Below are 15236 nucleotides of genomic sequence, written 5' to 3'. Positions count from 1 at the left end.
GCTACATTTTCTACAAAATATGACTTGTTTGGCTAATTAACTTATTAATATGCATATTTTTTTGTATGATAGTATTTCATGCTACTTATATGGGTATAGTATGAAGTTAATGTGATGTTCCATTAACATAAGTTAATCCCTGGAATACCACCTTTAGAGTTTGCAGATTTTTGATGTTATACTGGTCCACAATCATGTGACGTTTTCTAAGATTCCAGACATGCAAATTGCCAATCTTAAAGACCCATTCAGTGATCTCAGCGCAAGTGTAAAAAAATAAAATTGTTTATAAATTGCTTAAAAGTGAAGAATAGGTCATTCAAATTATCATTGGTATTTTTGAAATGACAAATTTGGCTAAAAACAAAGAAAAAGGCAGTACTGTTGAAGTTTAAGCCCCATTCAAATACATGTAGCTAATTTAGATACTGTCAGTATCTAAATTACAGATTCGTGTAAAATGTCTTATTTTTACTCGGCTTTCGGCTGAACCACTCACAGGCTATGTTAGCATATCTATGACAATCAAAATTTTGATGATTTTTACGATCGTCCGGATGAGCAAATCACTGAATGGGCCTTTAATATTGGTGCCAGGAAATTGGGAGCAGGGGAGGATTGATGTTGAAGTTAGCAATGAGTCCCCTTTTTGCTGACTTTGGTAGCCAGTGGCACCGCCATCGGGGGGCATGAGGGGCAAATGCCCCCAGTCAGAACTCTTGCCCCCCTGTTTCCCCCAAAATTGCAAAAAATGTCCACTTTTTGCGGTAATTTTCAGCAAAAGTTGTTGATTTTCACCCTCACTCCCATTCTCCATCCCCCGCTCCAAAAAAATTCCTGGTGCCGCCACTGTTGGTAGCAAAATTTCTTGGCTGAGGGATAGTATATCAGCAGGCCTGCAGCAATTTTCACTTATGTTAGGCCATATTCTAACACTGTACACATGTATTTGAAACCTGTGTATCTAACATAAAGTAATTTAGAATATTTAGCTATTTTGTGATGTGATCAAGCAAAATCAGTGGGATGTGGGAAATATTGATTTTAAGATATAGCCTAAAGCGCTCCACAGACTCCGAGTATTGTACGTACAATATTGTATGCAACATATCTATGTTATTTAATCTATTGCCATTCTATTTCCAGTAATGTTTAAGTAATGTCTAACGAATGTTTGATGACGAAAATTCGATAATATGTTACATGTAATATCTAGTAGAAATATATTATCGATTTTACGTCATCAAACATTCGTTAGACATTCGTTAGAACTTTTAAGTTCTAACGAATATTTGATGACGTAAAAACATTACTGGAAATAGAATGGCAATAGATTAAACAACGTAGATATGTTGCATACAATATTGTACGTACAATAAAAAAGTGTGAATACTGCTTAACAAAGTAATATTTATTGGCCCCCACACATATGTTTGGCCCCCACACATATGTGGGGCTTATGCACAGAATTAGAGAAGGAGAATCAGGACTCCCTATACCGCCACGTACAATCGCGCCGTCAGCTATGGGAAGAAAATTGGGGGTATTCGAGGCCTTGCCAACGGTGGACGGAGACGAACGAAAACAATTCTGCGTCTCATCTGAAGCGTCTTGGTAGTCACGTGCAGGTCACATCAAGTGCGTCTCTCAAATGTGTCCTTCATCCATGTCGCGCTTGCGTGACCAATCGCCTCGAGTGCATTCCGAAGGAAACCGAATACCCACAATTTTTGCTCCATGTCTATATCAAGATGGCGGCCGAGTTCCGATTCTCTGTCTTTAATTCTGTGGGCTTATGTTATCATCCAGATGATTGCCTGTTTGTTTGTTTGGCTGCCTGGTTGTCCGGGCAGAAGCAAATTCATTAATCCACTCTGCAGCTCCAACGCAGTAACCGATCAACTTTAAACTTGGTATGTGGATAGTATATCTTTTGAACTAGTTGTCCAGTTTCAATGGGATTTTCTGCAAAATATAGCTTTGCAAATGCTTGTTACAATACAATCCAATAAGAAACTGAAAACTTCAGACTGATTTTGGTTGATCAAATCACATATATACATGTTAACATATTCATTATGTTATGTAAATTTTTACCATTTTGCCTGGTGGACAACCAGAACCTTCAGCAGAGACTGAACCAGAAACAGAACCCACAGCAGAGACTGAACCAGAAACAGAACCAGAGACTGAACCAGAAACAGAACCCACACTAGAGACTGAACCAGAAACAGAACCAGAGACTGAACCAGAAACAGAACCAGAGACTGAACCAGAAACAGAACCCACAACAGAGACTGAACCAGAAACAGAACCAGAGACTGAACCAGAAACAGAACCAGAGACTGAACCAGAAACAGAACCCACAACAGAGACTGAACCAGAAACAGAACCAGAGACTGAACCAGAAACAGAACCAGAGAATGAACCAGAAACAGAACCCACACTAGAGACTGAACCAGAAACAGAACCAGAGACTGAACCAGAAACAGAACCAGAGACTGAACCAGAAACAGAACCCACAACAGAGACTGAACCAGAAACAGAACCAGAGACTGAACCAGAAACAGAACCCACAGCAGAGACTGAACCAGAAACAGAACCAGAGACTGAACCAGAAACAGAACCCACACTAGAGACTGAACCAGAAACAGAACCCTCTGCAGAGACTGAACCAGCACCCTCAGCAGAGACTGAACCAGAACCAAATCCTGGTACAGGCAGTGGTACTGGCAGCAATCGTGGTAATGTTCTCAAATTACATTATATCAAAATTAGCAAAACTGACTCAAGTGACCAATGTCTACTTATCTATGCCCGTGGAATGGTGGCATAGATATTGTCTTTGTTCTGTTTAGTCTTCTCCTTCTCCTTATCTATGCCCGTGGAACGGTGGCATAGATATTGTATTTGTTGTGTTTAGTCTTCTCCTTCTCCTCCTCCTTCTTCTTCTTCTCAAGATCACTTTTTGCACCCCTCTAGCTCAAGAACCAAAGTAGCCTCGGGGCCCAAACTTGGTATACTGATGGCCCATGACCCTTAGCATCATCCTAGGGTACCCCGACCCCAGAGGTCAAAGGTCATCGGCTACAGGGGGCAATATGTGTAAAATTTCAAACAGCTCTAGCTCAAGAACTACAGCGCCCTCAGGGTTCATACTTAGTATAATGATGGCCCATGACCTCTAGAAGTAACTTATGGTAGCCACGACCCCAGAGGTCAAAGGTCACAGGCTACAGGGAGCAATATGTGTAATTTTTTAAACCGCTTTAGCTAAAGAACTATAGCGCCCTCAGGGTTCATGCTTGGTACAATGATGGCCCATGACCCTTAGATATTTCCTGAATTAACATCGACCCCAGAGGTCAAAGGCACAAATTTCAAACAGCTCTAGCTCAAGAACTACAGCGCCCTCAGGGTTCATACTTAGTATAATGATGGCCCATGACCTCTAGAAGTAACTTATGGTAGCCACGACCCCAGAGGTCAAAGGTCACAGGCTACAGGGAGCAATATGTGTAATTTTTTTAAACCGCTTTAGCTAAAGAACTATAGCGCCCTCAGGGTTCATGCTTGGTACAATGATGGCCCATGACCCTAGATATTTCCTGCATTAACATCGACCCCAGAGGTCAAAGGTCATGGGCTACAGGGAGCAATATGTGTAAAATTTCAAACAGCTCTAGCTTAAGAACTACAGCGCCCTCAGGGTTCATACTTGGTACAATGATGGCCCATGACCCTAGATGTATTCAGTGCTATAGCCGCAACCTCAGAGGTCAACGTTCAAAGGCTTTAAAAAGCAAACTAGGTACAACCTATTAACACAGGTTAGCGCAATAGGTAGCGTTTTGTTAGCTACCTGTGTTTGCAGTGATAACGGCCCGAATCGTACGTCAAGGAAATTGATCACTTGACGAAAATTACCTTAAAAGGGAATGTGTAGGCATTTTGATATTGGTGCCGGGATTGTGCTTTGGACCACCTCAAAAGGCTGTCATTGTGGGACATGGCGTGTGGTTGGTTAATGGGTGTTAGGATGGTTAAGGGTTGTCACGGTTTGTAAGGGGTGACCAAGGGGGTGGTCACCAGTTTTTTGAGATTTGGCGCCCAATTGGGCGCTTTTTTAAAATTTTAAGTGCTATGAGGATGATACTTATATCGATTAAAGTTTATAACAAGGGCTTTCATTCACATAATGGTCACCAACTTTTGGATTTGGCGCCCAATTGGGCGCTTTTTTATTTAAGGTGCTATGAGGATGATACTTATATCAATTAAAGTTTATAACAAGGGCTTCCACATGGTGGTCACCAACTGTTGGATTTGGCGCCCAATTGGGCGTTTTTTTTATTTTAGGTGCTATGAGGATGATACTTATATCAATTAAAGTTTATAACAAGGGCTTTCACATGGTGGTCACCAACTTTTGGATTTGGCGCCCAATTGGGCGCTTTGTTATTTTAGGTGCTATGAGGATGATACTTATATCAATTAAAGTTTATAACAAGGGCTTTCACATGGTGGTCACCAACTGTTGGATTTGGCGCCCAATTGGGCGCTTATTTAATTTTAGGTGCTATGGGGATGATACTTGTATCAATTAGAGTTTATAACAAGGGCTTTCACATGGTGGTCACCAAGTTTTGGATTTGGCGCCCAATTGGGCGCTTTTTTAAATTTTAGGTGCTATGAAGATGATACTTATATCAATTAAAGTTTATAACAAGGGCTTCCACATGGTGGTCACCAACTGTTGGATTTTCTCGCCCAATTGGGCGCTTTTTTATTTTAGGTGCTATGAGGATGATACTTATATCAATTAAAGTTTATAACAAGGGCTTTCACATGGTGGTCACCAACTTTTGGATTTGGCGCCCAATTGGGCGCTTTGTTATTTTAGGTGCTATGAGGATGATACTTATATCAATTAAAGTTTATAACAAGGGCTTTCACATGGTAGTCACCAACTTTTGGATTTGGCGCCCAATTGGGCGCTTTTTTATTTTAGGTGCTATGAGGATGATACTTATATCAATTAAAGTTTATAACAAGGGCTTTCACATGGTGGTCACCAACTGTTGGATTTGGCGCCCAATTGGGCGCTTATTTAATTTTAGGTGCTATGGGGATGATACTTGTATCAATTAGAGTTTATAACAAGGGCTTTCACATGGTGGTCACCAACTTTTGGATTTGGCGCCCAATTGGGCGCTTTTTTTAATTTTAGGTGCTATGAAGATGATACTTATATCAATTAAAGTTTATAACAAGGGCTTCCACATGGTGGTCACCAACTGTTGGATTTGGCGCCCAATTTGGGCGCTTTTTTTATTTTAGGTGCTATGAGGATGATACTTATATCAATTAAAGTTTATAACAAGGGCTTTCACATGGTGGTCACCAACTTTTGGATTTGGCGCCCAATTGGGCGCTTTGTTATTTTAGGTGCTATGAGGATGATACTTATATCAATTAAAGTTTATAACAAGGGCTTTCACATGGTAGTCATCAACTTTTGGATTTGGCACCCAATTGGGCGCTTTTTTATTTTAGGTGCTATGAGTATGAGTATGGTTGGTTAATGGGTGTTAGGAGGGTTAAGGGTTGTCACGGTTTGTAAGGGGGTGACCAAGGGGGTGGTCACCAGTTTTTTTAGATTTGGCGCCCAATTGGGCGCTTTTTTATATATTTTAAGTGCTATGAGGATGATACTTATATCAATTAAAGCTTATAAAAGGGCTTCCACATAATGGTCACCAACTTTTGGATTTGGCGCACAATTGGGCGCTTTTATATTTAAGGTGCTATGGGGATAATACTTTATATCAATTAAAGTTTATAACAAGGGCTTCCACATGGTGGTCACCAACTTTTGATTTGGCGCCCAATTGGGCGCTTTTCAATTTTAGGTGCTATGAGGATGATACTTATATCAATTAAAGTTTATAACAAGGGCTTTCACATGTTGGTCAGTAACTTTTGCATGGGGAGTGCTTGGTTAAGGGGTGGGGTCACGGGCATAGATATTCGTGTTTGGTCAAACACAAGTGGTTTCTAGTTATCTATGCCCGTGTAACGGGCATAGATATTGTATTTGTTGTGTTTAGTCTTCGACTTCTCCTTCTCCTTCTCCTTCTCCTTCTTCTCAAGATCAGTCCTTTGCACCCCTCTAGCTCAGGAACTAAAGTAGCCCCTGGGCCCATACTTGGTACAATGATGGCCCATGACCTCTAGATACATCCTAGGGTACCCCCGACCCCAAAGGTCAAAGGTCATGGGCTACAGGGGGCAATATGTGTAAAATTTCAAACAGCTCTAGCTCAACTACTATAGCGCCCTCAGGGTTCATACTTGGTACAATGATGGCCTATGACCCTAGAAGTATGCTATGCTAGCCGCAACCCCAGAGGTCAAAGTTCATATGCTCTAAAAAGCAAAATAGGTACGACCGTTAACACAGTGTATCGCAATAGGTAGCATTTTGGTAGCTACCTGTATTTGCAATGATAACGGCCTGAATCGCACGTCAAGGAAATTGATCACAAAAATTCCCTTAAAAGGGAATGTGTAGGCTTTTTGATATTAGTGCCTTGGACCACCTCAAAAGGTTGTCATTGTGGGACATGGCGTATGGTTGGTTAATGGGTGTTAGGAGGGTTAAGGGTTGTCACAGTTTGTAAGGGGGTGGTCACCAGTTTTTATAGATTTGGCGCCCAATTGGGCGCTTTTTTATTTTAAGTGCTATGAGGATGATACTTATATCAATTAAAGCTTATAAAAAGGGCTTCCACATAATGGTTACCAACTTTTGGATTTGGCGCCCAATTGGGCGCTTTTTTATTTTAGGTGCTATGTCTGGTGGAGTATAAGAGAGAGTGAGGGTCTGGTGGGGTATTAGAGAGAGTGTGGTCCAGTCTGGTGGTGTTTTAGAGCTAGTGAGTGTCTGGTGGAGTATAAGAGAGAATGATGGCTGGGTGGGATATTAGAGAGAGTTTGGGTCAGTCTGGTGGTGTTTTAGAGCGAGTGAGTGTCTGGTGGAGTATAAGAGAGAGTGAAGGCTTGGTGGGGTATTAGAGAGTATGGGTCAGCCTGTTGGTGTTTTAGAGCGAGTGAGTGTCTGGTGGAGTATAAGAGAGAGAAGGCTTGGTGGGGTATTAGAGAGTATGGGTCAGCCTGTTGGTGTTTTAGAGCGAGTGAGTGTCTGGTGGAGTATAAGAGAGAGTGTAGGCTTGGTGGGGTATTAGAGAGAGTATGGGTCAGCCTGTTGGTGTTTTAGAGCGAGTGAGTGTCTGGTGGAGTATAAGAGAGAGTGAGGGTCTGGTGGGGTATTAGAGAGAGTGTGGGCCAGTCTGGTGGTGTTTTAGAGCTAGTGAGTGTCTGGTGGAGTATAAGAAAGAGTGATGGCTGGGTGGGGTATTAGAGAGAGTTTGGGTCAGCTTGGTGGTGTTTTAGAGCGAGTGAGTGTATGGTGGAGTATAAGAGAGAGTGAGGGTCTGGTGGGGATCTAGAGAGAGTGTGGTCCAGTCTGGTGGTGTTTTAGAGAGATTGATGGTCTGATGAGGTATAAGAGAGAGTGAAGGCTTGGTAGGGTATTAGAGAGAGTATGGGTCAGTCTGGTGGTGTTTTAGAGCGAGTGAGTGTCTGGTGGAGTATAAGAGAGTGATGGCTGGGTGGGGTATTAGAGAGAGTTTGGGTCAGCCTGGTGGTGTTTTAGAGCGAGTGAGTGTCTGGTGGAGTATAAGAGAGCGTGAGGGTCTGGTGGGGTATCAGAGAGAGTGTGGTCAAGTCTGGTGGTGTTTTAGAGAGAGTGAGGGTCTGGTGGGGTATAAATGGGAGGGAAGGCTTGGTAGGGTATTAGAGAGAGTGTGGGCCAGTCTAGTGTTATGAGCATTACATGTATATCAAATGAAAGTTTAAAACAAGGGGTTTCACATGGTGCTCACCAAGTTTTCGTTTTTGAATAGGGGAAGGTGGTTAGGTGTGGTCATCACGGGCATAGATATTCGTGTTTGGTCAAACACAACTGTGGTTTCTAGTTCTCCTTCTCCTTCTTCTCAAGATCAGTCCTTTGCACCCCTCTAGCTCAGGAACTAAAGTAGCCCCTGGGCCCATACTTGGTACAATGATGGCCCATGACCCCTAGATACATCCTAGGGTACCCCCACCCCAAAGGTCAAAGGTCATGGGCTAAAGGGGGCAATATGTGGAAAATTTAAAACAGCTCTAGCTCAACTACTATAGCGCCCTCAGCGTTCATACTTGGTACAATGATGGCCTATGACCCTAGAAGTATGCTATGCTAGCCGCAACCCCAGAGGTCAAAGTTCATATGCTTTAAAAAGCAAAATAGGTACGACCGGTTAACACAGTGTATCGCAATAGGTAGCATTTTGGTAGCTACCTGTATTTGCAATGATGAAGGCTTCAAATATACGTCAAGACGTACAATGGGGTTAAGAGGTTTTAACCGCTTCAAGACGTACAATGGGGTTAAGAGGTTTTAACCGCTTAAAGGGACACAATGTTTTGGGATTAAAGGGGTATTCTCCAGTCTGGTAGTGTTTCAGAGAGAGTGAGGGTCTGATGGAGTATAAGAGAGAGTGATGGCTGGGTGGGGTATTAGAGAGAGTTGGGGTCAGCCTGGTGGTGTTTTTAGAGCGAGTGAGTGTCTGGTGGAGTATAAGAGAGAGTGAAGGCTTGGTGGGGTATTAGAGAGAGTATGGGTCAGCCTGTTGGTGTTTTTAGAACGAGTGAGTGTCTGGTGGAGTATAAGAGAGAGTGAAGGCTTGGTGGGGTATTAGAGAGAGTATGGGTCAGCCTGTTGGTGTTTTAGAGCGAGTGAGTGTCTGGTGGAGTATAAGAGAGTGATGGCTGGGTGGGGTATTAGAGAGAGTTTGGGTCAGCCTGGTGGTGTTTTAGAGCGAGTGAGTGTCTGGTGGCGTATAAGAGAGAGTGAGGGTCTGGTGGGGTATTAGAAAGAGTGCGCCAATCTCGGGGTGTTTTAGAGCTAGTGAGTGTCTGGTGGAGTATAAGAGAGAGTGATGGCTGGGTGGGGTATTAGAGAGAGTTGGGGTCAGCCTGGTGGTGTTTTAGAGCGAGTGAGTGTCTGGTGGAGTATAAGAGAGAGTGAAGGCTTGGTGGGGTATTAGAGAGAGTATGGGTCAGCCTGTTGGTGTTTTAGAGCGAGTGAGTGTCTGGTGGAGTATAAGAGAGAGTGAAGGCTTGGTGGGGTAGTAGAGAGAGTATGGGTCAGCCTGTTGGTGTTTTAGAGCGAGTGAGTGTCTGGTGGAGTATAAGAGAGAGTGATGGCTGGGTGGGGTATTAGAGAGAGTTTGGTCAGCCTGGTGGTGTTTTAGAGCGAGTGAGTGTCTGGTGGCGTATAAGAGAGAGTGAGGGTCTGGTGGGGTATTAGAAAGAGTGTGTGCCAGTCTGGTGGTGTATTAGAGCTAGTGAGTGTCTGGTGGAGTATAAGAGAGAGTGATGGCTTGGTGGGGCATTAGAGAGAGTATGGGTCAGCCTGATGGTGTTTTAGAGCGAGTGAGTGTCTGGTGGAGTATAAGAGAGAGTGAGGGTCTGGTGGGGTATTAGAGAGAGTGTGGTCCAGTCTGGTGGTGTTTTAGAGCGAGTGAGTGTCTGGTGGAGTATAAGAGAGTGATGGTCTGGTGGGGTGTTAGAGAGAGTGTGGGCCACGGGCATAGATATTCGTGTTTGGTCAAACACAACTGTGGTTTCTAGTTCTTCTTCTTCTTCTTCTTCTTCTTCTTCAAGATCACTTTTTGCACCCTCTAGCTCAAGAACCAAAGCAGCCTCTGGGCCCAAACTTGGTATACTGATGGCCCATGGCCCTTAGCATCATCCTAGAGTACCTCGACCCCAGAGGTCAAAGGTCATGGGCTACAGGGGGCAATATGTGTAAAATTTCAAACAGCTCTAGCTCAAGAACTACAGCGCCCTCAGGGTTCATACTTAGTATAATGATGGCCCATGACCTCCAGAAGTAACTTATGGTAGCCACGACCCCAGAGGTCAAAGGTCACAGGCTACAGGGAGCAATATGTGTAATTTTTTAAAACCGCTTTAGCTAAAGAACTATAGCACCCTCAGGGTTCATGCTTGGTACAATGATGGCCCATGACCCTTAGATATTTCCTGAATTAACATCGACCCCAGAGGTCAAAGGTCATGGGCTACAGGGAGCAATATGTGTAAAATTTCAAACAGCTCTAGCTCAAGAACTACAGCGCCCTCAGGGTTCATACTTGGTACAATGATGGCCCATGACCCTAGATGTATTCTATGGTAGCCACAACCCCAGAGGTCAAAGTTCAAAGGCTTTAAAAAGCAAACTAGGTACAACCTATTAACACAGTATAACGCAATAGGTAGCGTTTTGTTAGCTACCTGTGTTTGCAATGATAACGGCCCGAATCGTACGTCAAGGAAATTGATCACTTAACAAAAATATCCTTAAAAGGGAATGTGTAGGCATTTTGATATTGGTGCCTTGGACCACCTCAAAAGGCTGTCATTGTGGGACATGGAGTATGGTTGGTTAATGGGTGTTAGGAGGGTTAAGGGTTGTCACGGTTTGTAAGGGGTGACCAAGGGGTGGTCACCAGTTTTTTAGATTTTATAGCCCAATTGGGCGCTTTTTTAAATATTTTAAGTGCTATGAGGATGATTCTTATATCAATTAAAGCTTATAAAAAGGGCTTCCATATAATGGTCACCAACTTTGATTTGGCGCCCAATTGGGCGCTTTTATATTTAATGTGCTATGGGGATAATACTTATATCAATTAAAGTTTATAACAAGGGCTTCCACATGGTGGTCACCAACTTTTGGATTTGGCGCCCAATTGGGCGCTTCTTAATTTTAGGTGCTATGAGGATGATTGATACTTATATCAATTAAAGTTTATAACAAGGGCTTTCACATGTTGGTCAGTAACTTTTGCATGGGGAGTGCTTGGTTAAGGGGTGGGGTCACGGGCATAGATATTCGTGTTTGCTCAAACACAAGTGGTTTCTAGTTTTACTTGTTCCCTGCTTGTGTCAAACTGTGTCAATTTGCAGTTAGTTTCTTGTCCATGGCAATTGCAAGCTACAATCAACAAAATTGCACATTTGCATGTTCTGTTTCAAATGACCATCAAACAACCTCACATCCAATTTACACAGGTCTGCCATGTATTTGAAGCAGACACTCCCCTCTTAATGCCACTCTTCCCCACCCCAATAATTTTGAGGGGTCTTACTGGTCTGTTGCCGACATGGCATTGATCAACATTGTATTGGGGGAAGGGGATGCATTTGATGAAATTCTATGTCGCATGTGTGCCAAAATTAATATCGTTCAGTGATTGTACTATACTGCTAAAGGAACTCTGATTTCATATATTTATGTGTGCAGGTGATGAGTTCCATGCAATGGACTGCACCGATATAGTAATTGGCAAAGTAATGAATTCTTACTCTCACGTTGCTGACTACTATACACGGGATAGATCCACGCCTAGATTGGATACATTTTGGGGAGGCATGGGTGATTTGACGGCGGCAGCTGGCATACAGTTTGGGGAGAAGACAAGACTTGTGTTTAGGAAGAAATTGAAATGTAAGTTGGTATAAGTTCTTACAAGCAGCTGTGCACTCTCAGACATGTATGTATTAAACGTGCCGTAACTTATTATTATTATTAGATGGCATTTGTGATGCGATCAAGTAAAATCAGTCGGAACTCGGATATATTGATTTTGAGATATAGCCAAACAAATGAAATATTTCCTGTTGTTTTGGAAACTCTTTAATTGCTCATATCTTTAGAACTGGTTTTTCAATTTCTATTGGGTTTTCTGCAAAATCCAGCTATGAAAATGCATTTTACTATGGTATAAACTGAAAATTTAATTTTTCCGAGTTCCGACTGATTTTGCTTGGTCGCCTTCTTAATTAACACACAACACATCATAAAAGTATACATTTTTCAAAACAAGAAGTCAACAGATATTATAAACACAGATTTAGTGTAAAAATAACAATTTTGGAGAAAATCACTAAAAGCAACTAGTTGCAAAATATTCTATACTAAGGCACAATTTATTATGTTTTTTTTTTTTTGTTTATCTTAATTAGGCTATGCAATACGAGCAATCTGACTCAATTCATTCACTTAAACAAAAGAAGTATCAAAATATGAAATGCAGAAAATACAATATTTCAGAGGTAAAGTAACAGAGCTGTCACACTACACCGAATAGGTCTTCCGTACAAGAAACGGATGGTATTTTAGTAAATCCGTTGTTGTTCGTCAATGATTGTTTTATGTTCTTTGTATGTCCTGCTATCATCCGCCAAATGCGTTTCGTGTTAGGTGATGTTCGTTAAGTCCGTCGGCAAGTTTTGTGCATGCACAAAACTTGAACGGAGTGTACCGAATACATATGTTCGGTATTTATCCGATGTGTGTCCGTATGGTGCTGCATATTGCGGAGTTTGTTCGCTCTCCTTTCGCTTCATGTTCGTTCTTTGTTCGTTGCACTCGGCCCGTGTTCGCTGCAAATACGTTCATGTGAGGCCTTTACCACCGGATAGCATATTTTTGCATTCGGTGATGTACGTTGACCCAGACCGTGTTAGTGTCACACTACACCGGATCGGTCTTCCGTATAAGAAACGGATGGTATTTTAGCAAATCCGTTAGTGTTCGTCAATGTTCGTGTTATGTTCTTCATATGTCCTGCTATTATCCGCCAAATGCGTTTACGTGTTAGGTGATGTTTGTTTAGTCCGTCGACAGAAGCGTTTCAAGTTTTGTGCATGCACAAAACTTGAACGGAGGTACCGAATACACATGTTCGGAAGTTGTCCGATGTGTGTTCGTACTGTTCTGTATATATACCCTGGGTTTGTTCGTTATTCTTTCGCTTATATACCGCAGGTGTTTGCAAGGTTTTGCAGGCGCTTGTGCCGGATGTAGGCCTATGGCGAACATGTGAATCGATCATGGGGGGGCTTTCTGAAGGGTGTGTGACGCAATATCATATTTCCCCCAGTACTTTAGTGACTGACAAGTAGAAAAAAGGGGGAAAGGAGAGAAAAAGAAAAGAAAGTGAGAAAAATTGAAGAGAGAAGAGAAGAGAAAAAAGTTAAATTGCACGTAATTTAGTAGGCCTATGCATGTAAGTAGTATTGAGGGAGGGGCACTTTCTGAAGGGTAGAGGACGCAATATCAAATTCCTACCAGTTTTAGTGATTGACAAGAAAGAAAAAAAAAGAGAAAACATGGAAAAGGTTAAATTGTACGTTATTGAGTAGGCCCAGGATAGTATATAGTAAGCCTAAAAGTATAGGCCTGTGATTATTATAGGCAGTGCTTAAATGTGGTTCCTTGGCCCAAAAGCCTGTGAAAATTACTGCCGCCCCCGTCGATATGTAGGGCCCGTGACATTATGTCACCAAAGTCAGTACTTAAGACGGACTTATGTCTATTACTGACTTTAACATATCAATCCATGCATGCTTTACCTGAAATTACGAGTCTGAAGTCTTATATCTAAGTGTCAGTGGATCAGTGTAACATTTTTAATTTTGCACATTCAGTTCGGGCCTTCTTTGTTTTTTGTTTAAGGCAATAATAGTGTAAAAATGATGCACCAAAAACAATTTTCCAAATTTTCCATTTTTAAAACTAAATTTTTACACAATAGGCCTAGGCCTAATAATGTAAATAGGCCCTACAGTCCCCATGCAAATGGCTTCAATTGGACCTTCATTTTGAAAAATGGACAAGTCTTCCTTTTTGCTTATGCTATGGACATCCACGTGTTATTTTTAAAACAATTGTTTATATTATATTATACAATAATGGTGAAAACTTTTCAATGGCTTCAATTAGGCTTTCGTTTCACCAATTTGCAGCTGTTTCAAACTAAAATAGTACCCAATAATAGTGCTAAAAGTGATCTAAAAAATGACAAATGGCTTCAATTGGGCCTTCATTGTCCAAAGGTTTCTCACCTCTATTGCCCCCGGACGCTGGTTGCCCTGATATATCAGATTTGTAGCCCTTTTGTACTTATTAGCCAATATTTGACAATTTTCGTCAAAGTTTTCCCCCTTAAAAGTTGTCTTTCCCCAATTTGTTCACCCTCTCAAAAAGTGCTTGCTACGTCACTGCCTCTAAGGGGTCAACAACCCTCTCAAACACCCTCTCCTCCCCCACTTTTCTGATATGGTGGACGTCCCTGTTGGTGCCACATGCCACGGATACGCCGGTCATTTGTTGGACGTTGAACGATTGAATATAAAACGCCTGCAGGATTATTAGCGGCCACAACGCATAGAGAGACGAACGGGAATCGGACCCCCAAATCCGGACATTTGTCGGACGTTGACCCCCAAATCCGGTCATTTGTCGGACGTTGAACGATCGAATATAAGACGCCTGCAGGATTATTAGCGGTCACAACGCATAGAAAGCGAACGCAAATCGGACCCCAAATCCGGTCATTTGTCGGACGTTGAACGATCGGATATAAGACGCCTGCAGGATTATTAGCGGCCACAACGCATAGAGAGACGAACGGGAATCGGACCCAAAATCCCACCGAATCTTCTGCCGTACTGGTGATTTTTCCACCGAATAAAATATTTTTGTATTCGGTGATGTACGTTGATCCAGTCCGTCGTAGTGTGACAGACCTATAAACAAGAACTAACAAGTTATATGCCATATTAGTACAATGAAGATCATGTTTCATAATTTTGCATTGCAAGTACTTGGAATGCTAGTAAATTTGAATGTTTGGCACAACTAATCGGGTGTGAAATATTGGCATTTATTGGTAAATACCACCAATGACATACACTACTTTTGTAAAAAAACTATAAAAAAGAGCATGTTTATCATTTTTTCCTCACACCTGCAGCTATGCACCAGACTGATCACAGCATTAACAAGGATGAACCCATGCATGTCATCTGGGCACATGGCCAAGAGTACTGCAACTATTACCACTCACCAAGTAGTGGTATTGAAGCCATGACAGTCAAGGATATGTTGTTTTACCCACGTTTCGAAGTAAAATATCATGGCACAAGCCCAAATAATCGGGGCCAATTTAAAGGACTTGCTCTTTATACATCGGGTAAGTTATCAATATCATTACATGCAAAGTTATCACAATAATCAATTGATTGATTTCATAAATAATATATTTAAGGATCATCAA

At 42.0% G+C, this 15236-nt stretch overlaps 1 protein-coding gene across 1 annotated transcript in view; it reads left to right on the top strand.

The window, feature by feature from the left end:
• The window catches only part of LOC140159659 (uncharacterized), a 125774-nt gene that overhangs the window by 92445 nt on the left and 18093 nt on the right, over window positions 1-15236 (top strand). The window contains exons 11-13 of the mRNA XM_072183154.1: window positions 2121-2744; window positions 11417-11620; window positions 14934-15152. Of these exons, the coding sequence (XP_072039255.1) occupies window positions 2121-2744; window positions 11417-11620; window positions 14934-15152 (1047 nt within the window). The remainder of the gene's footprint in view (window positions 1-2120; window positions 2745-11416; window positions 11621-14933; window positions 15153-15236) is intronic.

This window comes from Amphiura filiformis, chromosome 8 (assembly GCF_039555335.1).
Source record: "Amphiura filiformis chromosome 8, Afil_fr2py, whole genome shotgun sequence".
Lineage (NCBI taxonomy): Eukaryota > Metazoa > Echinodermata > Ophiuroidea > Amphilepidida > Amphiuridae > Amphiura > Amphiura filiformis.
Note: the sequence above shows the minus strand (reverse complement) of the source record. Positions and strands in the feature narration are given on the sequence as shown.